Here is a 25,304-nt window from a genome sequence, read left to right on the forward strand (position 1 = left end):
GCGGCCGTCTCGCGCGCCGCTGCTCCCCCTCCCTCCCTCCCTCCCAGACTTGAGAGCCTGGGAGGGAGGGGGAGAAGCGGCGCCCGCTCCGCGGCCACTCGGAGTCTCCCCCTCCCTCCCAGGCTCTCAAACCTGGGAGGGAGGGGGAGATCCCGAGCGGCCGCGGGGCGCGAAACAGCCGTTTCGCGTGCCGCTTCTCCCCCTCCCTCCCTCCTAGGCTTGAGAGCCTGGGGGGAGGAGGCAGGGCTGGGGATTTGGGGAAGGGGCGGAGTTGAGGCGGGGCCGGGGGGGGCGGCCAAAATTGTCTTTGCCTTGGGCAGCAAAAATCCTAGAGCCGGCCCTGGCAGGGACGTGCTGGCCGCCGCTTCCTACAGCTCCCATTGGCCGGGAACGGTGAACCGCGGCCACTGGGAGCTGTGGGGGGGCCGGGCCTGCGAACGGTCAATGTAAACAACATGTCTTGCAGCCCACCAGCGGATTACCCTAATGGGCCACGTGCCGAAGGTTGCTGACCCCTGGAGCCAGATCCTTAGCTGGTGTGAAGCAATGTGACTCCATTGCCTTCAGAGAAGTTATGGCAATTTATACCTGCTGAAGATTTGTCCTGATGAAGCTGCCAATCGGAGTTCCCCAAAGTTGTGTGAATACAACAAACTGCTGGGTTTCGATAGTCCTTCTTGGGAATGCTTGTCTTCTAGGACTGAATGTGCTTTTGTTTGAGAAAATGAAGTATTTATAAACAAAAAACATGCAAAGAATTACACTGACTTTGCAAATGATTATAAGCAAAACTATAGGTGTCATTTTGATTCTCCCACTTTCCCACCAGAATCCCCATAAAACAAATTTTTGTGCCATGACCTTAAAAAATGGTGTATTTTTAGGGTAATTAAAGCTCAATCACTTTTGATATGAGTTCATAACTTCTTGTCAAGAAATAGGGGAATAAAGTAGCCATTCCTCATCGATGAATAGATGTGTTGTTTTAATAAAAGGCAACTGTGGTGTTAAAACAAACCCTCGTTCTATTAGTATTATTTGTAGTATGATAACGCCTAGAATCCAATGACCCACTGTGCTAGGCTCTGTACAAAAATATAATGAAGAGACAGTGCCCACCCTGAAGAGCTTGCAATCAAAGTGTAAGAATATAGGTAAGAGGTGGAGAAAGCAAACAGGTGCAAAATGAAATAATGAGATGATACTAGTCACCTTGATAAACAATGCACACAGCAAGCCAACTGAGTAACCATTATTGATTTTTTTTCTCTCTCTCTCTCTCTCTCTCGATTAGATTTTGAAGCTCCTCAAATCAGCTGTCCAGACAATATTGAGGCCAGGACTCTGGAACATCATAACTCTGCTAATATTAGCTGGCAGGTTCCAATAGCAAAGGATAACTCTGGAGATGAGGTAGAGCTAAAACATATACACTTTATTTTGATGCAATCCCTTTTCAGGTAGCTGTTTTAGAGCTCTGAAATGTCGCTAAGCCATTAGAATATCTTGTTTCTTGGTGAGAAGAAGTAGAGAGAACTGTTGTAAACTAGTATCTTCAGAATTCAGCATTTTCTCTGTTAGATTTATGTGGTTACTGAATACCCTGTGTGGTGTTTTTGTATGCATACAGTTCTGTACAGTTAATTTATGCAGTCAAAAGAAAGAATGGCTCCTTGTTTATTAAATACAGAATGGCATTTTAAAAAGGAGCTCAGAATATGAAGGAGTTTAGTACTCTGCCTTCCATAAGATCCGGTCCTTCCTCGAGGAAATAAACCAACTCATAACACTCAAAGGCTAAAAAGAGCCCACTGTGATAAGTGAAAACTCATCACAGCACCATACAAGAAATACGATCCCATTTCTTTACCATGATCAAGCTTCATATACAGGCCAGCAACTTCCACTGAAGTAGGTGGTGGTGTATTAATTTAGATGGACTGTCCAGGCCAAAGGTGCTAACATAATCGAATCACTGTCCAATGTTAAACAAGATCCAAGTCTGGTAAACAGAGATTTCAGCCTGCTTAGTAACATGGCAAACACACCATTAAAATCCTTTTGACTTTTTTATTAAAGGTAAAGAAAAGAAGGAAAAACAGTTAAAGCATTTGAAATGTAAAGTATTAAGTAAGGCTTTTGTTTTAAAAACATCCCTCGTTCACTTTTGCTGGAGAAAGCTTTTAGAAGGAAAAACCCCTTAGCAGGGCCGGCTCCAGGGTTTTTGCCGCCCCAAGCGGCGGGGAAAAAGAAAAAAAAAAGCCGTGATCGTGATCGGCAGCACTTCAGCGGCAGCTCCACTGTGCCGCTTTCTTCTTCGGCGGCACTTCGGCGCCAGGTCCTTCCGAGAGCGACTGAGGGAGCCGCCGCCGAATTGCCGCGGAAGAGCCGGATGTGCCGGCCCTTTCCCTTGGCCTCTCCAAGCACCTGCTTGCTGAGCTGGTGCCTGAAGCCAGCCCCGCCCCTTAATCTGACAGTCTCTTATTCAGTGGCTCTCAACCTTTCCAGACTGCTGAACTCTTTTCAGGAGTCCGGTTTGTCTTGCGTACCCCCAAGTTTCACCTCACTTGAAAACTACCGTACTTATTTACAAAAACAGACACACAAATACAAAAGTGTCACAGCACACTATTACTGAAAAATTGCTTACTTTCTCATTTTTACCATATAATTATCAAATAAATCAATTGAAATATAAATATTGTACTTACATTTCCATGTATAGTATATAGAGCAGTATAAGCAAGTCATTCTCTATATGAAATTTTAGTTTGTACTGACTTCACTAGTGCTTTTTATGTAGCCTGTTGTAAGACTAGGCAGATATCTAGATGAGTTGATGTACCTGCTGGAGGACCTCTGCGTAGCCCCATGGGTACCCATACCCCTGGTTGAGAATCACTGACTTAGATGGTATCAAAGATGGTGATAAGTGTCCTTTTGGGAACAAGAGAAGAAGTTATTTGAGTTGGGCTGGAGCTGTTCTTAAAGTCTAATCCCGTTTCATCCCGGGTGGAATTCAGCTGGAGCCAGGGGAGGTGGCGATGTCATCTGGGTCCCTCTCTTTGGCCCAGTCTGGTCAGGATCAGGATGACGAAGGCATGGGGTCTTCATGGAGATGGTGGGGGTGGCTGCCATGAGGGTGAAGCTCACTCTAGTAGCCAATTTTTCTCCCCAAGTCTCTTTCTTTAAGGACCCCTCAAGGGAATGGTGGGAGAAATAGATCATCCCCTAATTATTTTGTCCACCAATTAGGCCTACTTTCAGACACACCAATTTTGGTTCACTGATTTCTGGTTCCATGCTTTTCTTGTTTACCAAGCATGATCTTAGCATAGTCCTTGAGTTATATCAGTAGGCCTTTTTGTTGGGACTAATACAGTCTTTTTGTCACCCTTTCGTACCTTTTCCCATCAACATTTGTTATTAGCGATTATTGTAACAACTTATGAACTTTCATGTGCTTTTTACAGTTGAGCTCACAATTGGGCTAAATTTGTAGCCCAATGATTACAACAATGGGTGGTCTACGTGTGTATCCAATGGCAGAATTTTCCCCCAAACTGTTTTGTAAAGAGTAATGTGCTCTGAGTTACAACTCTGGCCAGTGAAAACTTTGATTCCCAGTTGAGCTGCTTACATTCGTGTGGGCCTGATTCTCATTTATATTAAGGTCCCTTGCATTACTTTGGCCATATGAAGAAGCCTGTAAGAGGGTGTAAATGTAATTTATGCACAATTTATGGCTCTTCTAAACTGCTAAAGGATATAAAGCATTCTTAGTGTAAATGAGAATCAAATCTACATGCATCCAAACACGTAGAGGTTTAATTTCAAAGGATTACATTACATGCACATTTTGTAAAATACAAATATGTGATTACTGACCCATGTGTGTGTTTAAATAACAAACGTCTGTTCCTCTAAAAGGTCTCAATTCACGTTACTCCAGCTTTTGTACCACCTTCTCTTTTCCCCATTGGAGAAGTTGTGATCACTTACATAGCAGTGGACAAGTCCGACAATCAGGCAAGCTGCACATTCAGTGTCAAGGTTATTGGTAAGTGCTATTCAGCAGTACCTGGGAAGGATTCTGACAAAGATAAAACTTTCATTTGTGCAGAAGGAGGCTCTGATTCACCCTGGCATTTAAGCGCACACCTAATTTTAAGCATGTGAATAGTCCTGTTGAATTCACATGCATAAGTGCCTGGCTGAATGGAGGCCATCATTTGCATAATATAGTAATTGCTGTCAAATGCTGGATTGTCTGTTTGGATTGGCTGCAGCTAAAGCATTTGTTCTTAATTTGGGGCTTCCCCACATTTCGTAAATAAAGCGCATTAATCTGTCAAAACATAAGCAGACAATAGGGTTAGTTATGTGGCATGCGTGTTGTGTTTACTCACAGACCATTGTTTTTAATTCCTGACTGAATGTCTCCCAAACCCACAACGAGCTTTCAAAATGACCACATATTTCCAATGAGATAAATCATGCAAGTATTTGTTTGCCCAAGTATTTGAGACATGCTCTCTCTTTCAGTGAACTGTCTTATGAACAAAAATTCACTCTTTGAAAAGTTTACAGAATGCAAATAAAATGGATGGTGAATACAGCTGATGCCAATGTGCAATTTTTGTCTTTGAGCAAATGTTCTTGAATCCTTTTTTGCAGTGTCCACTTAGTTCTAGTGATGCTGCTGCATAGAGGCGAGAAGGTATATTTCTCTGTCGAGTTAGCTGGGAGGTTATCAGTGGCGGGAGACGCTATCTTAGCTTTATGAAGGGAAAGGCAACTTTCTGCCTTCTGCAGTTTGGCTTGGCTGATGAGTTTAAATAAATTGTTGAATAAGTACATAACATGAGATGGTTTTGATGGATAAATATGAGGTGAGGCATGTTGTGATGACACCTGCAATGTTGTTCTCTGTTGAGCCTAATTCTTCTCTCACACCAGTTTTCCACCAATTTCAAGCAGAGTTGCACCTGAAATCCACAAAGCCTGTGACAGCAGAGTCTGGCCCTTGTATTTGTAATTACACATTTAACAAGCCATCTGGCTGATGTATTTCTTGTTCCCTTTGGTAGTAGTATACATAGGCAATTCAAACTTGGTGGGATATATTTAGCAATGATAATGTAGGTGATAGTTTAAGTTACACATCCGGTGCATGTTGGTTAGCAAATGTGTGCAACTTGTACCAATTTGACATTTAGTTGTATGCAGAGCAAGTGTTACTTATACCAGTTTATTATTCTGGGGACCAGATTCAGACTTCCATAAGTGTATGTAACTCCTTTCCCATTGACTTTAGTGGGTATTGTTCCTGTTAGACCTGGACTGAATTTAGTCTTCATTGTGATAGGGATACTTCAATGTAAGCTAGAGTAAAAGGGTGGCTGTTTATATAACATCCTCCTGTTCATTGCTTTTTCTGATACCCCACTCTCTCCTGCCGCTTCTACATATGAATTACACTCACTTCATATATTTGCTCAGTGCCAAATCAGCATAAATTACACTGCTTTCCCACTTACACCCATTCTCTGGGACACATACCTGATGTCTAACTTAAATGATATTTATGTCACTTCCTGAATTTTGCCCAGCGTTCTATTGGAATGGCATCCGCTCATTCTGGTGTGTGTTTGGCTTGATACCTTGGTGTCTGCTGTTATTTTTAATCTCTAAACTCAGTCAGAGCCAGCGCTCGGGTAAATTCAGTGAATTAGGTATTATGAATTGGTGGCTATCTGTGTTCTATCAAGGATAGCTCAGTTGTTTCAGGACAGTGGGTTTTCAACCTTTTTTCATTTGCGGACCCCTAAAAAATTTTAAATGGCGGTATGGACCCATTTGGAAATTTTAGATGGGGGTCGGCAGACCTCCTGGTGTCCGTGATCCACAGGTTGAAAACCACTGCTTTAGGAAACTTAAGTGGCTGTTTATGTAGCTTGAGCCAAAGTCTTGTTGGTCAACTGGAGACTGTTGGTAAATTTTTCTGACAGTGGACCAACCTCAGAGGCACAATAAACAGTGGAGTAAATTATACATTATTTAGTGGGCGTAAGATAGTTTACATTGCTCAACAAGGCAGCCCAAGGGTGGGACTGTGCAGGAAAGACATTCAACCAGAGAGTTTAAAATAAAGCCACTCTCCCTAATTTATCTTCTGATGCTTTTCCTGGTCTAACCCTGCACTTCCATTCTTTTGGCATATATATTACAGCAGCTTACTCTCAAACACACACCCACTTATCCAGTTTTACAGATGTGGAACTTAAAACACCCTTCACATCACCTCTGAGTTTGACCCATGACTTGTCTACTGTTCTGTGATCAAATTTCACGCTGTCTCTTCAACTTCTCTAGATGTAGAATCCCCTGTAATCGATAGATGCAGATCTCCACCTCCAATTCAGGTATTGGAGAACGAGTACAGAGCAACATGGGAGGAGCCTCAGTTCTCGGACAACTCAGGTGAGATAATGCAGCTCAAGTATATTCGAAACAGCCGAAGAGCGGTTAGGTCCATACAGTTCCTACATGGCACCCCTGGGATTAGGATATCATTTTTTAGCAACATACCAGTTTGAACAGGTTTGATTCAGTGCTTACCATGGTTGAGCACATCTGTTACCGAGAAAATTAAAAAGTCTAAATTGTCCATTGTGTAATCAGCCTCTGTAGGGACAGCTGCAATATACTAGGCCAGAAAAACCTTTTCATTGATTTTTTTTAAACAACTCTAGGAGCGGCCCTGACTATCACTAAAAGTCATTCACCTGGAGATCTCTTCCTCAAAGGAGAGACAACAGTTCAATACACTGCCACAGACCCCTCAGGAAATAACAGGACTTGTGAGATCCACATTGTCATCAAAGGTTTGTTATTTGATCGTCTTCTGGCCATTGACACAAAATTATGTAGTACTGGTAAAAATGCAATTATACATATCAGTCACCATCAGTCAGTTTAATGTTCAGTGCTATGAATAATTCACTGGTAAGTAACAAGTGTGTGTGTAATATAATACTTGTTATAAATGTGCATATGTATACAGCACCAATGTGCTTTTGCATTCCAGTCTCACTGTTTTACACCAGTGTAACTCCAGTGAAATCAGGTCGATCAATAAAATCAATTGAGTTATATGGCAAAACTCTGGAGTAACAGAGTAGTGTACTCCATACATTCAAAATAGGTATAAAAGCCACTAAAGGTTTTACTCAGAAGTCCAATAAAACTTCAGGCAGTTGTCCAATTATTTGTCAACAAGAAGCATAGCCTAAAATGTGGTCTACTTTCTGTTCAGCAGAATGGAAGATTTCTCTGGACAGATTTTTTTTAATAAACTGCTAATATCCTAACAGGAAACGGAACACTTTCTAGCCTTTATAATTGAGTTTACACATGTATATGTGTGCATAAGTATGGGGGTATGTATTATATGGAGGAAAAAAAGCGGGAGGGGCGGGGGAGAAAGAGAGCCCCAACCAGCGGGCCAACAATCAGTTAGGAAAATCAATCACTCAGAAGTTAGCAAATGCAGATTTACGGTTGAAAATTCAACTTTAACTCGGCCCCCTACTGCGTACGCCTTAAAACTGGGTCTCACTTTTACATCATGGTAAATTATTTAATTAATACAATATTTAATATTGTATAAACTGGAATTTTGTGTCTATCCTTAGAAACAGTAAGTTACAGGAGTACATACAGTCTTCAGATTTGGAATGATTTTTAAGTCTCAGTGAGACCTACAGAACAAGCCAAGTTTGAATAATACAAATTTGGTTGTTTCAAAATTATGAATATTGAGAGACTTCAAAGTGAAACTTAATTCAATTTTTTTAATTGATTCAAAGATATTGGGGTTTAGAACATTAGGCTCACTTCACTTGTTCTCTGATTTGGCTTTATTTCAAGCTCTTGGATATTTCAAACTCAGTATCATCTCAAACTCTTGGCCACTGAACGTCAAACACTAACAATTTGAAAACTACTATAAACCTATTTTCTTCACACTTGGCTTGTTAATTATATTTTACTGAGGCTTTAAAAATCTGCCCAAATCTGAAGATTATAGGTCTGATTTTGATCACTTATACACTAGCATAAATCAGGAGTAACTCCACTAAAGTCAATAGAATTCCACCAGTGTAAGGCTGATTGACATCAGAATCAGGTACTATATGTAATGTACTGTAACTTACTGTGTGTACGGTTGTGTAAAAGGTTCTAGTTAATATTATAGATTCATAGATTCTAGGACTGGAAGGGACCTCGAGAGGTCATCGAGTCCAGTCCCCTGCCCGCATGGCAGGACCAAATACTGTCTAGACCATCCCTGATAGACATTTATCTAACCTACTCTTAAATATCTCCAGAGATGGAGATTCCACAACCTCCCTAGGCAATTTATTCCAGTGTTTAACCACCCTGACAGTTAGGAACTTTTTCCTAATGTCCAACCTAGACCTCCCTTGCTGCAGTTTAAGCCCATTGCTTCTTGTTCTATCCTTAGAGGCTAAGGTGAACAAGTTTTCTCCCTCCTCCTTATGACACCCTTTTAGATACCTGAAAACTGCTATCATGTCCCCTCTCAGTCTTCTCTTTTCCAAACTAAACAAACCCAATTCTTTCAGCCTTCCTTCATAGGTCATGTTCTCAAGACCTTTAATCATTCTTGTTGCTCTTCTCTGGACCCTTTCCAATTTCTCTACATCTTTCTTGAAATGCGGTGCCCAGAACTGGACACAATACTCCAGCTGAGGCCTAACCAGAGCAGAGTAGAGCGGAAGAATGACTTCTCGTGTCTTGCTCACAACACACCTGTTAATACATCCCAGAATCATGTTTGCTTTTTTTGCAACATCATCACACTGTTATGTATTATGTTAATAGATGAATAATTTAGCATGCTCTAAAGAGACCCCAGTTTTAAGCAAAAGCATACAGGGCTTTCAGTTTTGCATTTCCACGCTTTTGGTGCTTGATTTTTTTTCAACCTTTGCGTTTCTGGATTTTAAACTCCCGCGATGGGATTTTCAAAAGTGCTTAACATTTGCCTAATTTTCCTTCCATTGAAGTCAATAGTAATACTCCTGTTGATTTCAGGGGAAGCAGAATTAAACCAAGTGCTTTGAAAATCCTATCCCTCAGGGTTTCCTGTATACTTGTTTATATTACTCTAAAAGCGATCCTTATGTGAACGGAATATATTTTTTCACAGGTTCTCCCTGTGAAATTTCCTTTACCCCAGTGCATGGGGATTTTATATGCATAGAAGACGAAGCAATTGTTAACTGCACATTACGCTGCATGGATGGTTATAACTTTCCAGCAGGGTCAACTGAAAACTACTATTGTGCCTATGAGGATGGTATCTGGAAACCACCATATTCTACTGAATGGCCTGACTGCTCTTGTGAGTTTTACTTTGATTATTAACTTTTGTTTTTCTGCTCTAAAATGAGCTTGTAATGTCTCCAACAATATTTATAGTTTGGAATGTGATTCAATAACTAGAAATTATAACTGTTTGACATGATAAATTTTCTATTGTCCCTTCCCCTGAACTGTTAAGAGCCTTGTACAAAAAGGGTTTTAGGATTACAATATATTGTTTCATAAACTGGATAAAATATAATAATAAATTTGAGTCTTTGGGGTTTACAAGATAGCAATGGAAACAAAATCTGCATGGCATGTTGGTTTAAAAAAAAAAAAAAGGTTGAAATAATTTGTCTAGACCAGCGGTTCTCAAACTTCATTGCACCGTGACCCCCTTCTGACAACAAAAATTACCACATGACCCCAGGAGGGGGCACCGAAGCCTGAGCCCACCCAAGCCCCACCACCTTGGGGGGAAAGAGGGGACAAGCCCAAGCCCAAGGGCTTCAGCCCCAGGCGGGGGGGCCTGTAACCTGAGCTCCGCCACCCAGGACTGAAGCTGAAGCCTGAGCCCTGCTGCTCAGGCCTGAAACCCTTGGGTTTCAGCTTCGGCCACAGGTGCCGATTTTTCAAAGTGCAGAGGGGTGCTCGACCCCTGGCTCTGCCCCAGGCCCTGCCCTTACTCCACCCCTTCCCCCAAGGCCCCACCTCTTCCTGCCCCCACTCCACCTCTTCCTGCCCAGTTATGCCCCCTCCCCCAAGCGCGCCACATCCTAGCTCTTCCTCCCTCCCTCGCAGCTTCCTGCACGCCGCGAAACAGCTATTCACAGCAAGCAGGAGGCGTGGAGAGGGAAGGGGAGGCGCTGATTGAGGGGGCCTGCCGGTGGCCAGGAGGCGCTGCAGGGAGGGGGAGGTGCTGACCCGTGGAGCTGCCAGTGGGTGCTAAGCACCCACCATTTTTTCCCTGTGGGTGCTCCAGCCCCGGAGTACTCATGGAGTCAGTGCCTATGGCTTCGGCCCCAGGAGGTGGGGCTTGGGCTTCGGCTTCAGCCCTGGACCCTAACAAGTCTAACACCAACCAAGGTGACCCCATTAAAACGGGGTTGTGACCCACTTTGGGGTCCTGACCCACAATTTGAGAACCCCTGGTCTAGACTACTAGTGTTGTTACAACTGGAGGAATGGATAACGAAGCTTTAATAAGCTGTTTACAAAAGTTTTTTGATCTATGGCAAGCTAGACTCTCTCAACCCAGCCAAAATTCCAGTGCAGTTGTGCAAATTAAAATGCATTAAAAATAACTTCACAAAATATAGTCCCTTGATCTTAACCAAATTGTGATCCAACCTGTATTTATCAGAAGTTTCTAATTTGAGATGTGTCCAATCAAAACCTCAGCTTGGACAGCGCCAAACTCTGATGTCATATGAAATCCAAATCTGAATATAGACCAGATACTTCAAATGAAGCCAATGTTTGTGATGGATTGTACACTCCCTTTCTCACACAAGTAGCCCCCATAGACATCAACACAAGTCAGGGTGTTCTAATTATGGGTCAACCCAAAATCCTTGATCTGAATACCCCAGAGTTTTGGGTTGCTTGAAATCTGAATCAGAATTTTGCATTTGGAGCCAAGCTGTATTAGTAATAAGCATTAATTTCTCCCTCTCAGGTGTATTCAAAAATACATGCTAAAAGGTTTGATGGTTTAAAAAAAAAATCCATAAAACGAACAGATTCTTTTCCATTAGGAAAATGCTGAATCATGTCAACAATGGTTATTTAATAGCTAGGAACTTCTACACTAAATTGTTCAATACAGTGTGTGTACTGGAAATGTAATTACTATCCATGGATTTCAGTTGTTGCCACATTGTGCTCTATCTGATGAAAGTAGTTGGATATATTTTATTGTAACAGTCAAGTTTACCAGCTTTTTCTTCTGTCCTTATATTCCTCTGTTGTGACCTATATTTAACGATAACCCATTGAGTTCAGATAATTTTAGTATAATCCTGTCCATAGTATCCTTTTGAAACTATTACTCTAAAATCACAAACAATAAAAGCGTCTTTCCCCAACTCTTTTCAGTAAATCGTTTTGCAAATCATGGGTTCAAGTCTTTTGAGATGCTCTACAGAGCAACGCGATGTGATGACAGCAACCTTCTAAAAAGCTTTGCTGAGGCTTTTCAGAGTGCGCTTGGTAAAATGGTAGGTTAGTAATACTCTTTCATTTTTCATAAACCTTTTTTTACCAATATGTTGTCATTTTTTTCCTAACTGTTCTTTTACTGTATCCCTTAGACACTTGAAAGGGAAGTCTGTTCCATTTCAAAATATAAAATGTCTCCATTATAGGCAAAGTTCGTTGGTTTGTTATTGTAGGGATTGCTGTGCAAACCCTTGTACCGTTGTTTGCATCCATAAATCGGAGAGTTAACCGTAGTCTTTGTCTTGGAGTTTTGGTAAGATTTTCAAAAGTGCCTTGTGACTTAGGGCTTGTCTATTTGAACCCTGAGTATATATCTACCCGCACTAAGTGTCCGTGTGGACCCTGCTGCTGCATTATAAAGGCTCCACTTTGATCTACTGTGCGCTTTGATCTACTCCTGTTTACACCCCCAGATTGCTGCATACTAAGTGTTTTTGTATAGACGAGCCCTTAGGAGCCCAAATCCTATGGATTTACAATGGGATTTGTGCCCCTAAGTCATTTAGGGTGTCTACACAGCAGGCAGGAGCAAGCCAGCGGGGCTCTGAAAATAGCTGGGTAGATAGCGCTTTAAAATTGCCACTTCGGCGCTGAAGTGTAGGGAGGGGGGTGGGCTTGAGAGACGAACTCCAGCCTAAGCCACAACTTCAAAGGGCCGTCTGCACAGCTATTTTTAGGGCGCTAGCCCCGCTAACCCACGTCTGTTGGGTTGACCCAGGCTGGGAGGTTCGCTTCCATGGGCTGTGTTGATGCACCCTTTGATGCTTTTGCAAACCCCACCCTGCACCCCCAATATAGCACTTTTCTTGACATTCGGGGACTATGGCAAAAAATTCAAATCTGGGTCCTAAATTTAGGCACCTAAATCCAGAAGTCGGTACCTAAATTATTAGCCTTCTGTTCCGAGCTGTGGCATCCTGATCGCTGATATTATAATCAATAAGAGCTCCCAGTACTCAACATCTTTGAAAACCTGGCCACCTAAAGACAGATTTATCTGCTGAACTTTCTTTGAACTTGTATGCTGAATGCCTGGGTGACCTGCTCAAGCCACAGAGCACACTGTTGTCAGGCCTGGTGACCTGCTGGGTCCTGATCTGTGCTCAGGCCAGTAGTTCACAACTAGTGGGACACAGTCTTGAAGCGGGTTATGAGAGGGTTGCAAGTAAGTTGCACTGTACCATCTGAGAAAGCAGCAAACTCACTAGGACCCAGGTATGCTGGATGCGAAGGAGTAGCATGCTCCCTTGTCCCTCTGTGTGTCCTGCCTCCACCCCAGCTCTATACATTCCTGTCCATCATCCCAGAGCAGATCCTCGGCCCCTTTCTTCCCCACACTTGTCCATTGCGTGGCTCCAGGCAGAAGAAGCAGTACTTCGAGGGGCTTTGGAATCTGCTTCCCTGCCGATTGAACCAGTGCTGCCCCAGAACTGAGGGCTGTGTGGGTAGAGGACAACGCAGAGGGGAGAAGAGAAAAGCACCACCAACCAAAGCATCTTCTCCCCACAGAAGCATCATCAACCCCCCAGCCCAGCAGCCCTCATTGTCATACAATTTTATTTGGCTCACAAACCCCAAAGACTTCTGAGTTACTGCAGTCACCTGATGCCGCGCTCTGAATGGTGCAGGACAGACGCAAGACTTCAGAGTCATTCTCTGATTGAAGACATCTGTGTCGTTCCCTCCTATTGGCTCAGCTTTATTTTCTTTCTGTGGAAGATCCTGGCTGGTTTTCCTTCCATTCCTCCTCTTTGATAGCATATTATCAACTGTGCGTGAGCCCAAAGTGCCGAGTAAAAACATTAGCTAAAATGACAAGCATGGAAAACTGAACATAAGAACTCAAGTTTACTGGTGAAAAACACTTGAAGATCTGCCCAAGCATTTACATTAAAGTGCAATAAGCTGGAGAAAGCAAATCCAAAAGTCCATTTAAGTATGTCCAATCCATTTCCAAAGACTCTTGGAATCCCAGCAGTGATCCAACGGGGAAAAAAATAAATCACCAGCTTCCAAACACACAAGCCACAGGGATAAGCGCCTAGTGAGAGGCGAGGGGGAGAAAGTAAACGCTAACAAAAGCCACTTCCTTGGACACATCCTGCAGGAAGGATATCCTGAAAAGCAACAGACTGGGTTAAATCAAAGAAAGCTCAGCTGCCCCTGCATTCAGCTCTGACGTGGTCACCACTCCCTTCATTGAGGGGGCAATTCTCCCTTAGCCATGGAAGTTCTGTGCAAAGTTCTCTGCACTGCTTAAGCACCAGCTAGGAGTTGCACAAGGGGAATGCAGGTGGAACAGCTATGCAATGATGCCTTTGCCTCTTCTATGTCTTTCTGTTGGCCCTAGCCCGATACAATACCCATGCAACTCGCATGAAAAGGCTACGGCTGTTAAAGCAGGGCAGCTTCACACCTGCCTTCACAATGCAGGTGGATTTTACCTCTGCGTCCCCTCCATGCTCAACCCACATTCAGTCCAAATGTTCAGGCTTCAAATTGCATGCAAACTATGGAGATACATCACATCATCTCCATTCTTCTTCTCCCATCCATTACCCTGCTATGAAATTATACCAAATGGATATAGTGAATTCACTGCAGCGCAGAAAATATTTTCCTCTTTAATTTTATAGCCTATTTTCTTTTGTACAGTGTGATGGTATAGCATGTTACAATCTACTCTCGCTGTAACACCGTCTTTTATTGTAAGGTTTTATTGAGGAGAGACTTGCAGTTTTGTTTAGGGCTAATAAAATCTCCCCGTAGGATCAAATTACTGTAAATTTCCATTGGTTTCACAGGAAAGCTTTCTTCATCTGCAACCTACTATGTTCAGCGGTATTTCAGTAAGATCTCTGTCTATAATATTATAAACCCACTTAAGTGAAACAGTGAATTGTACTTTAAAGCATACTCCAGTGGGGAAATGAATCTTTTGAACAATAAATCACCAGGCCTAAAAGCAAATAGTTCTGCACTTTTATAGCACTTCCATCTGAGGATCTTACAAAGCTTTACAGACGTTAATGAGTTAAGCACCTACACCATGGTGGCATTGGGAAGTACTGTTATCCTTATTTTGTAAAATAGAGGCCCAGTGAAGTTAAATGAATTACCCAAAGACACACAGAGCTAGAGCTGGGACTGGGATCTAGATCACTAACATTCCATTTTGTGCTTTAATACAAAACTATTCTTCCTCTCAAGTGATTTTCCTTATTGTGCATATATCCTTGCAAGAATTCTGACACTGCACAAGTTCCCACAAAGGTGAGAGGAAATCCTGAACGCACGAGATTTAAATGGTTTGATTGTAATAGCTATGCAGGATGAAATCTGATGTCAGAGAACAGGCAAGACTGGGTACTTTGTCCTGAGATTAGATTATATGTTAGTCTGTTTGTTTAATAGCTTGTCTATTTCTATTTACAGGTCCCATCGTTCTGTAATGATGTCGATGACATTGACTGCAGATTGGAGGATTTGCCACAGAAACATTGCCTAGAATATAATTATGACTATGAAAATGGATTTGCAATTGGTAATTTAATTACTGTGTCGCTTGCTAGCCATAGAGGTTTAATGTGGTTTAAATACATTTAGCTCTGCTAAGCCATGATGTGGTGGGTACATTTAGCTCTTGTAGATTTAAGCATGCTGTGTGGAAGATTTAAAGAAAATAATTACAGAGCACTTGAGACACTAAACAGTTAAACAGTAGATCTGAGAAAATATTACAGTAGCCTGTCTGTTTCATACACTGCACATGTTGGGGAAAAGATGACTAAGGTGCCTCATACTATACAAGAACAATAAAACTATGAAACTGTTTGGCTAGTCTTGAAAGAAAACGGGTTTTCAAAAACCATACATTTTGAAACCAAAACATTGAAGAAGGAGACAGGGTGACTCTGGGAATTGTTAATGTAACTGAGGGGAGTCTTTCATTTTTGTCACTGATTTAAATCAAACCTGACATATGTGCACAAGTTTACATATTAGCAGTAAGTAAGGATAACTGTGGGCTTAAGACTGCAGGATTGGGGCCTTGGTTAGCGACTGAAGGTAGTTAGGAGGAAACGATGAAATCTCCACTGACATCTCTGGAATTTCTTCACATTTACATCTGTGTAGCTGAGATCAGAATTTGGCTCATGTTCTTTAGCGACGATAGTTTAAAAGATCAGTTATGAAATAGTCACAGAACGTAATTCCAAGGTTCTGGGGTTAATTTGCCATTAGTTACTTATAATCTAAATAACGATGCTCAGTTATATGCAAAGATTATTTATACTTCGTTTTTTTTCTAAAAAGAGATGCTGAATGGAACAGGCAAAAGTTCTTCAATTCCAACCATTATAAAAAGACACATTACGTACAGAACCACTTATTTAAACAGTCCAGGCCAAATGAATATATGTACAATTTATAACTTTAGGGGTGTAACACCAGGTATAAATTTGACCCAATATGCTTAATATGGACTGGATAGCTAAGGGGATTGGAGGTGGAGTCTTTTGCCACTAGGGGATTTATATGAGTGAGACCCAGTTCAGAAGTGACCAGATGTGTTAAGCTCACAGCTGTTCAGTCTCCTACATAAAATGAGTGTGAGGGTCTAGTTCCTCCTGGACAGATGCCCACATCTCAGAAACCACTATGCGGTGGCATTTGTTGGCACTCTTGGGAATGAACCAAAGGCCTGAATGAGCATGGAGACAGAACTCCCTTCCGACCACTTTTGCTTCTTGTTGCAGGACCCGGTGGCTGGGGCGCAGCAAACCGTCTGGATTATTCCTACGATGACTTCCTTGACATCGTGCAGGAGGAACAGCTACAAACGCCTCTCTCTGGCGCTGTGAAAACAGCGCCCTCCCGGGTCAAGAGACACAAAAAACTCAACATTCCAATGACCGATCACAAAATTAAGTTAATATTTAATATCACTGGTGAGGAAAAACTTCCCTTTCCTGCTCCCGCTTTTTATAATTTATTCTTAACAAAATATTATATTGTCTGGAGTTCATGAAGCCAGCAGGAAATGCAGGCTACAGGCTTCTCACTGAGTTTATAGCCACATTTTCTCACTCGCTCATTTCTTGGGTAGCATATTTGTGTGGTCAGCACTATATATACTATATATTGCCCACTTTACATTTTGGTACAACGTGGGTTTGTGTGGTCAATTCCCGTTGACCATAGTAACAATGATCACTGCTTTTTTGGTCCACTCTTATAGACTACTGCGGCCTGAATAGCAATAAAATCTGTAACACACTGTGTATGCCTGTGGTTTCTTTTTATATTCCAGCTAGTGTGCCGTTGCCCGATGAAAGGAATGATAGTGTGGAATCAGAAAACCAGCAGCGGCTTCTTAAAACTCTAGAGACTATCACAAACAGGCTGAAAAGGACACTCAAAAAGGAACCCATGTATTCTTTTCAGTTTGCCTCAGAACTGGTTGTAGCTGACAGCAACTCACTGGTAACTGAGAAAGCCTTTCTGTTCTGCAGACCAGGTTCAGTTCTGAGAGGGCGAATGTGCGGTAAGCCAAAAGCTCTGTATCTCCTGGGCCTTATATCCTGTATATGTGATTTAAAAAAAAAAAAAAAAAAATTGGGGGAGATATTTGTTTGGAATGGGGTATTGGCACAGGCATCACAGGATTGCAGTAGCTGAGACCTGCCAAAGCAATTTATTATCTAATGCTTTGTGCAGTCTGCTTTCTGAAGGGAGGGCTGCTCCAAAAAATGGCTATGTAAAAATACGCCTTACCTAACAGTTCTGCTCCCTGTATGAACTTGATCACATTGATTCACACTGCTGATGAAAATGCTTATTCACAGCCTTTACTACGGTTAGCCCTGCCATTTCAGCATAGCTGAGAGAGAGAGTGAGCTGGATCCTATTCATAGATCATAGAAGATTAGGGTTGGAAGAGACCTCAGAAAGTCAGCTAGTCCAACCCCCTGCTCAAAGCAGGACCAACCCCAACTCAATCATCCCAGCCAGGGCTTTGTCAAGCCAAGCCTTAAAAACCTCTAAGGATGGAGATGGAGTCAGGGAATCACCCGCTCTCCCCTCAGGCAGGGAGAGACAGTCCATTCCTTCCTATGCATCATGAGTACAAATGTTTACAAAGTTCCAGTCAGTTCCCCCTATGCAAACCCAGTCATGTCAGTGAGGTTGCACAGATATCACTGAATCCACATAGCCAAGATTGAGATAAAGCGAGTTAGGCTAAATGGAGTTGCCCTGAAATACCAAGAAGAGCATCTGCTTATTGTCAGGTATTCCATGGTTAACCTGTGTTTTATTTTTTGCTTCTCTGAAATCCTAGTTAACTGCCCTTTGGGTACCTATTATTCTCTGGAGCACCGCACTTGTGAAAGCTGCTGGACTGGATCCTATCAAGATGAGGAAGGGCAGCTGGAATGCAAAAGTTGCCCATCCGGTAGCTATACCGAATACCTCCACTCCAGGAGTATCTCTGAATGTAAAGGTGCGAGCTCGGCATTCAGAAAATCGCTTTTAAAGTTGACTTCTAATGCTTGAAACTACCGAGCATTGCAAAATGTAACTAGAATAGCACCATAGAAAATTAAATGGATTGTTGTGTTACTTTATGGCTTTTGCTCCTGTGTGGGTACATATGGGGAGGGGAGAATACCAAGGTATTGAGAAGATATCTAGAATGCCATTGCTTGTACCTCTTAAGTGTCAGTGGAGCAGGCTGCTAGGGCCAGCAGTGCTTGACACCTGAACGGTGGTGTAGCTCGATAGGTTGAGAGCCAGGGACCTCTTTGCCCCAGTTAATATTCACAGGCTGAGAGAGTGCATGTTGCAACACTGAAAGGGAAGTGTATACATAGTGCTACATCTTAGTACACGTCTCCCTGCCAACATCCTGTACACCTCCCATGCAATAATACCTCTTGGCACTGTCATTTCTGTGTCCCACCTTGCACCGTTCTGCCTCGAAGCCACAAGAGAGCTCTCACTTTGCACCTTGTATATGAAATAACAATTGGTATTTTCTAGTTACTGTTGTTTAATTGGCTTTGTTAGTTAAAATATGAATTGCTAACAATAAACAATCTGCAGCAGATTGGAATATAATACACTATAACGAGTTTATATCTTGCAAATACACTATCAGTAATTTGCAGCCCACCAGCCATCACAGAATTGCATTTTCTTTATTCTGTGCTTTACACATTTCATTGTACAGCCTGTGGTTTAGATGTGTCCATGAAACTAATGAACAACCTCAGAATAAATTAAATGCATTTAGAGAGGGGATTGATGCTATGTGCTGTCTGTACTTTGCTTAACACTGCACAGAGCATTGTCTTCTGGTTTACAAATGTCCTGGTAGCTCTTTCTTTCAAGGATTGCGTGTCAATATATTATAAAGTGTTACCTTTATTTTTAGGGGACAGGAGACATACTTTATGTTAGATATTGCTTAGCCTTATGCCTAATCTTTATGTATTATTTTGCCTTTTAGCTCAGTGCAAGCAGGGAACGTACTCACCTAATGGTCTTGAAACCTGTGAGTCATGTCCTCTTGGCACATATCAACCTGTATTTGGATCTAAGAACTGCATTGCCTGTCCAGAAAACATGTCAACAGTGAAAAGAGGAGCTGTGGATATCTCAGCATGTGGAGGTTTGTGAAGACAAGGCCAGTGAAATTCCTGAAAACAAAATGTTGCTAAATACCATCCACGATAGCCCCATTTATCTGACCTCAGGTTACCTGCAGCTCCTGGCTGACTGCAGTGCAGTTATGTCACCCAGCAGCAGTGTACATAATTTTTTGCTGCATATCAAACACCTGTTTTTCTGAAAGATTTCAGAGATGGGGTTGTGCTGTATGCACACAGTATTCTAGGGTAAACCCTGTCTCAGATATCCAGATGGCGATGTGATAATAAAATGTTTTCTTTTTTATTTATAGAAAACTCTACTAGATGTTTTGTAACAATCATGCAGGCAATAGCCAGTCATTTTGTGAGTCAAAATCCTGAGGTCCTTACTCAGTTTTTACTGAGTCTGCTTTCAAAAGTAAACTACCGTCAATGGGTTCTGGCTTGGCCTAGGCCCCTTTGGGGCAGTCGCACCCCAAGGGCTCATGAGGAGAACAGTCCACAGTGAGAGTGGGACAGGGAAGAGAATCTGTCTCCAGGTGTTGACCTTGTTGAAAATATGTTTGTGCATTGCAAGGACTGCAGTGTGGGGTGTTTGGTTGAATTTGAGAACTGTCTACGTAGGAACAAAGATTACATGGAAACATTTCTCTGGTTTTATAAAGAGCTTATTTGGGGCCATAGTTAACCTGAGTGACCCTTTAAATAAGCACACATTTTGGTTGCGAAATTCTCATGATTATTGGCCTAGTCTTGTAGGACTAAGGCAAAAACTGCCTTATGATGGTGAGGAAAAGATCATGCAGTAGGAGCCAGCAGTCATTAGAGTTTGTTTTGCACTTTGCAGTACCTTGTCCAGCAGGGGAATTCTCTCGCTCTGGTTTAATGCCTTGCTACCCCTGCCCCCGGGACTACTATCAACCAGACCCAGGAAAGTCCTATTGCTTATCTTGTCCCTTTTATGGGACAACTACGATCATTGGTGCCAGATCCATCACAGACTGTTCAAGTAAGTTGATTAATTTCCTCCAGGGAATGTGACTGAGGGGGAGCAGGATCTGGCCCTTAGTGAAAATTGGGTCCATTCAAAGGAAGAATAGACCATTCTCCTTCCACAATGTTCCCCACATTTTTCTACCAAAGCAGCACCCGTGCTAGTCCTTTCCTGGGTTATCTCTGAGTTATCAGAAGCTGACAGTCACACCCAATTGTGGATGATTGTGTGATATGGATTAAGCTTCCCTAACAGAGCCTAGATTGTAACCCCATTGGAAACAATGAGAGTTTTGCCTTTGGCCTATAAAAACTACCTTGAGGTAGACAGACTAACGTGATTTATGTGACCATCTAAGCTCTAAGTCAGGACTGGAGAGGAATAAATCTAACGAGTGAATTCACCACAGTGCCCCACCCTTTCTTCATTTATTATAGATGTTCATGTTTTGGAATTGACTGTGTTTTTACTGTAAGTTTTGGTATTTATTCCCACAAATCCACTTCCCTCATAGCATTTTTTAAATGCATCAGTGCAATGCAATTAGGGTCTTGTCAAGCTGCATTAACAGCTGCTTTCATAATAATCCTGTTTAGGTTTTGGCTCTACTTTCACAGCGGCCGAGGAGAGTGTAATGGTACCAGTCTCTCCAGAAAATATCAGCAAGCAGTACAAAGTCAGCAGTCAGGCAAGGACAAGATTTTTTTTTTTTAATGATGCTAGCTCTAATGGAAGAAACAGAGTATCTGATGCCGATATTAAATGGCTAATGCCTTCCAGAATATAATTGTGATACTGAGTTTACTTTCCAAACTAGGCAGCTATAATTACCATGGGGGCTACCTTTATTTGATTAAAGTGATCAAACATTGTGCCCTATAACTCCATAGCTGGCTTATATATATATATATATAAGTCCTTAATTATGCAGCAGAAATAAAAAAATTGTATTCACATTTTCTAATAATCTCTTCCACTCAATGATAATTTAATAGTGATTCACTAAAATATTGTATTTTAAAATTCTACTACAATAATAGAACAGTAGTATTTGGGAGAAGGAGATTTGATCCAGTCAAAGGCAGTCTTAGATTTAGAAGCATGATAACATTAGCCTGACATAAAAAATGTCACTAAACTTTTATTTAAAAAAAAAAAACATAAAACCCCCAACTCCTTGCAGTTGGCAGGTCTGCCCCTCATCTGATCAGTAGCTCCTATGCTGGTGATCAGTGTCTCTTTTATTTGGTCTCTTTTTCATTTTAGTCTTCCAGGAGATTGCTTCTGGCTTCCAGGTTCTGGTTCCGAAGTATTTATTTTCATTTATTTGTTTTGATTTATATAAATTTAAGAAGAGATGTCAGATAAGTCAGGTATGACCCATTCTGCAAATCCTTTCTCCTGTGATTAGCCCTCTCAAAATACATGGGACCACTCACATGAGTGGAGACTATTCCCAGGACTGTGGGTTTGCATGAAAGGCAACTCAGAAAAGACCACCCTGTCTCAGAATCAGGTTGTGAGAAGCTACATTACATGAATAAAGTTGGTAAGTGATAAATTAGACCTGAACTATTAGCTTATAATACATGCAGTCCACAAACTTAGGCCCCAATACAGCAAGCATGGGAGTTTTCCCATTTAAGTCAATAGGACCATTCATGTACTTAGTTAAGCACATGCTTGAGTGATTTGCTGACGTGAGGCCTGCTACCAAAGTACAAATAAATATCAATAACTAGAATGCTAACATCTGAAAAAGTCCCTTTCATGCCACTAGCTTCAGGTATTTATTTCTGTATTCTTTAGATTAGGGGTGGCTAAAATACAGCCTGTAGGCCTAATGCAGTCCACAGTGTGCCCTGACTCACCTCTCCCAGTAACTACAGATGGCTAATGGCAGGGATACATTACTAACCTCTGTGGAGAGGAACGGAATGAAAAAGAAATGTTAGAGAACTGTGGGGTAAAGACATTTTTTTTTAAATGCTGTTACATGTCAGTCATTGTTAGGTTCTGTAGAGAAAGAGTTGCAAACATCTAGTAACTGATAAATAGAGCACCCAAAACTCCCATTACAAGTATTAACTTCAGCTGTCTAGATGCTTCCTCCACGGAGCAAAGAATGGTTAAGGGGGAAATTGACCTCAGAGAAGGCACTTCCTGTAGAAGCTTGCTGGAAAATTGCTGCTAATGAATAATCTCACAGTTCAGCACATCACTTAGATTTTATGTTATAAACTGTGAGTTGAGATTGTTTTACACAATTACAGACAAAAGATACACGTACTCTATAAAGAAAGTGAAATCATAAGAGTAATGAACAAGTCAATGAATAAAGACAGAATTTGTGTCACAGACATATGGAGCGCTAAAAGGTTATGACCATGAGTTAGAGGTTTGCCAGGTACAGTGAAGTAGTTTGCTGTTTAGATTTGGAATAGATATTTGTCTATGTAATACACATAGTTGTATCTCCACGTCTTTGATAACTGTACTGTTCCCATCTGTGACAGGTTTTTCATGAGTGTTTCCTGGAACCATGCCATAATAATGGCACATGCAAACAACTTGGAAGTGGGTACATTTGCATGTGCCCACCTGGATACACAGGTAAAGTGTGTGTATGTAAGGGGGACATTGTTTCATCATGTGAGGTAGTTAGAAAGTTCTGTTCTGAGGGGAAATTATAACTCCCAGCAGAAAAAGCAGATAATATAATTAATGGAAATCACTATTGCTGACACAGGTTATTCATTATTCTTCACATTTTTAAAAAAAAATGAAGAACTGTTCCCTTTGTTGTTGTATGGTTTATCTCAGTGTTTGTTCTCTAAGAGAGATTTTCAAAAGGCTCATGTTGGCCTATACCAGGGGTAGGCAACCTATGGCATGCGTGCCAAAGGCGGCACGCGAGCTGATTTTCAGTGACACTCACACTGCCTGGGTCCTGGCCACCATCTGCATTTTCATTTAATTTTAAATGAAGCTTCTTAAACATTTTAAAAACCTTATTTACTTTACATACAACAACAGTTTAGTTATATATTATAGACTTCTAGAAAGAGACCTTCTAAAAACGTTAGAATGTATGACTGGCACGCGAAACCTTAAATTAGAGTGAATAAATGAAGACTCGGCACACCACTTCTGAAAGGTTGCCGACCTCTGGCCTATATTGTCTCCTATTGGCGTTAATGGTAACATCCCCATTTACTTAATGTGAGCAGCATCAGACCAAGACTGAATATATTTGAAAATCTCACCCCTTGACCACAACTGTGATCAGCAAGGACCGAGAAACTCACACTGCAGTCCATTAATCCCATTAGGTCCGCCTTTGCATGTAGCCATTGTGAGCTCTGCAGTTGCTCCAAAGCAACTGGGTATGTTATATTCCCCAATGATTTTTTTTTTAAGGGTAGAAATGTGCTACATTTAAAGATCTGGAGCTGATCAGCATGTATTTTATTATTGCCTGATCTGCACTGTACCTTTCTGATAGCAATTGTCACAGGTCTCTGGTAAATTGCTGTGTTTTTAAAGCAAAGATAATGGTCTGTAATGCCCTCTGTGTTTCTGAGTGATTTAATTATACTTTCTTTCTGTGTTCTCAGTTGTGATCCTGCTTTGTTTTTCAATTTAGGCTTAAAGTGTGAAAAGGAGATTGATGAGTGCAAGTCAACCCCTTGCCTCAATAATGGAGTTTGCAAAGATGGCATTGGGGTGTTCATTTGCCAGTGCCAACCAGGCTATACAGGTGACAGAAGTGATTTAATTGCTTTATAACTCCTCTTTGTAAGGGTGTCAGTTACATGTTGCATAAATAAAATGGACCTGTTAGGGTTATGCTTATTTCTTCAGTGACTTCCATGGAATTATAACAGGGGTGAATCTGGCCTATTATTAGACAGAGAAAACCTTTGGTGTAGGTGAATATTTTGTGAAGTAAAAGGATTAATATTCAAGGTGTGTGTGTGTGTGTGTGTGTGTGTGTGTGTGTGTGTAGTAACACTTCTGTTCTAAAAAAGGGAATAACAGTGAAGAAATATTAATGAGGCACTTTTGTGGAAAAATGCTAATGAAACCTAATATTGTAAGGCCTCGATTCAGCAAGACACTTGTTCAGTTGCCTAACTTCAAGCATGTGAGTAATCCTATGGATGCCTAATTGATACTTCTTCATCTTTTTTCTTAGAACAGGAACATTATTGAAAACACGCACACACACTCTCTCTCTTTCTCTCTCAACAGCACTTTTCACATGCTTGAAGTCTGGCACCTGCTTTTGTACCTTGCTGAATCGAGGTGTTAACTTATTTTATCATTAAATTGCTGATTATCAAATAGGTATCCTCCTTCTATGCACAGATATAAAAAGACCTAGTATTTTCCACCTAAGCAGTCCCTACCCTATATCACATTATCCTATAAAAGCTTTTTATAATCAATATGAATTAAAATTATATATGTGCTGCTGAATGCTTTTTAAACGTTGAGCTCCACTGCCTCCAAAGTCTCAATAACTATGTGTATGGATGGGCAACTGTTCACATTGAATTGCATCCTTGAAAGATTTTATCTCCTGCTCTCAATAACCTTTTATGAGAAATATTTTGCCATTATGGCTTTCAAAACCGATCACTACAGGATACGTACCATGTATGTATTAAAATACTGTGTATATCATGTCTTGTAACTATTATTGCTTGAAGGTTTACTGTGTGAGGAGGATATAAATGAATGCAGGTCCAACCCGTGTGTGAACGGAGCACTTTGTGTTGATGACATCAATGCTTATCACTGCACATGTGCAGAAGGATTCACAGGTAAGCTGTATTTCTTGATTGATTTAGTTTTTATTTATTTTAACCAGAAAAATTTTACCTTATGCTCACTAATGTGGAAGCAAAAAGTACAGTGTAATTCAAAATTATCTTCATAGATTTGCTATAGGTGTGCATTGATCTAGGCATGTGTAATATTTAGATGAGAAGGTCGTGGTCTGGTGGCTTCAAACACATGACTGGGAGTCAGGA

At 41.4% G+C, this 25,304-nt stretch overlaps 1 protein-coding gene across 1 annotated transcript in view; it reads left to right on the forward strand.

Moving 5' to 3' along the window:
- Positions 1 to 25,304, forward strand: part of LOC113405318 (sushi, von Willebrand factor type A, EGF and pentraxin domain-containing protein 1-like) — a 169,722-nt gene that overhangs the window by 67,455 nt on the left and 76,963 nt on the right. The window contains exons 8-23 of the mRNA XM_026646401.2: positions 1,295 to 1,413; positions 3,931 to 4,060; positions 6,376 to 6,483; positions 6,756 to 6,887; positions 9,239 to 9,433; positions 11,494 to 11,615; positions 15,052 to 15,160; positions 16,377 to 16,568; positions 16,931 to 17,164; positions 17,960 to 18,121; positions 19,130 to 19,291; positions 20,119 to 20,280; positions 20,862 to 20,953; positions 22,782 to 22,878; positions 23,912 to 24,025; positions 24,981 to 25,094. Of these exons, the coding sequence (XP_026502186.1) occupies positions 1,295 to 1,413; positions 3,931 to 4,060; positions 6,376 to 6,483; positions 6,756 to 6,887; positions 9,239 to 9,433; positions 11,494 to 11,615; positions 15,052 to 15,160; positions 16,377 to 16,568; positions 16,931 to 17,164; positions 17,960 to 18,121; positions 19,130 to 19,291; positions 20,119 to 20,280; positions 20,862 to 20,953; positions 22,782 to 22,878; positions 23,912 to 24,025; positions 24,981 to 25,094 (2,244 nt within the window). The remainder of the gene's footprint in view (positions 1 to 1,294; positions 1,414 to 3,930; positions 4,061 to 6,375; positions 6,484 to 6,755; positions 6,888 to 9,238; positions 9,434 to 11,493; positions 11,616 to 15,051; positions 15,161 to 16,376; positions 16,569 to 16,930; positions 17,165 to 17,959; positions 18,122 to 19,129; positions 19,292 to 20,118; positions 20,281 to 20,861; positions 20,954 to 22,781; positions 22,879 to 23,911; positions 24,026 to 24,980; positions 25,095 to 25,304) is intronic.

This window comes from Terrapene carolina, unplaced genomic scaffold, assembly GCF_002925995.2.
Source record: "Terrapene carolina triunguis isolate 2854851 unplaced genomic scaffold, T_m_triunguis-2.0 Scaffold35022, whole genome shotgun sequence".
NCBI classification, from domain to species: domain Eukaryota; kingdom Metazoa; phylum Chordata; order Testudines; family Emydidae; genus Terrapene; species Terrapene triunguis.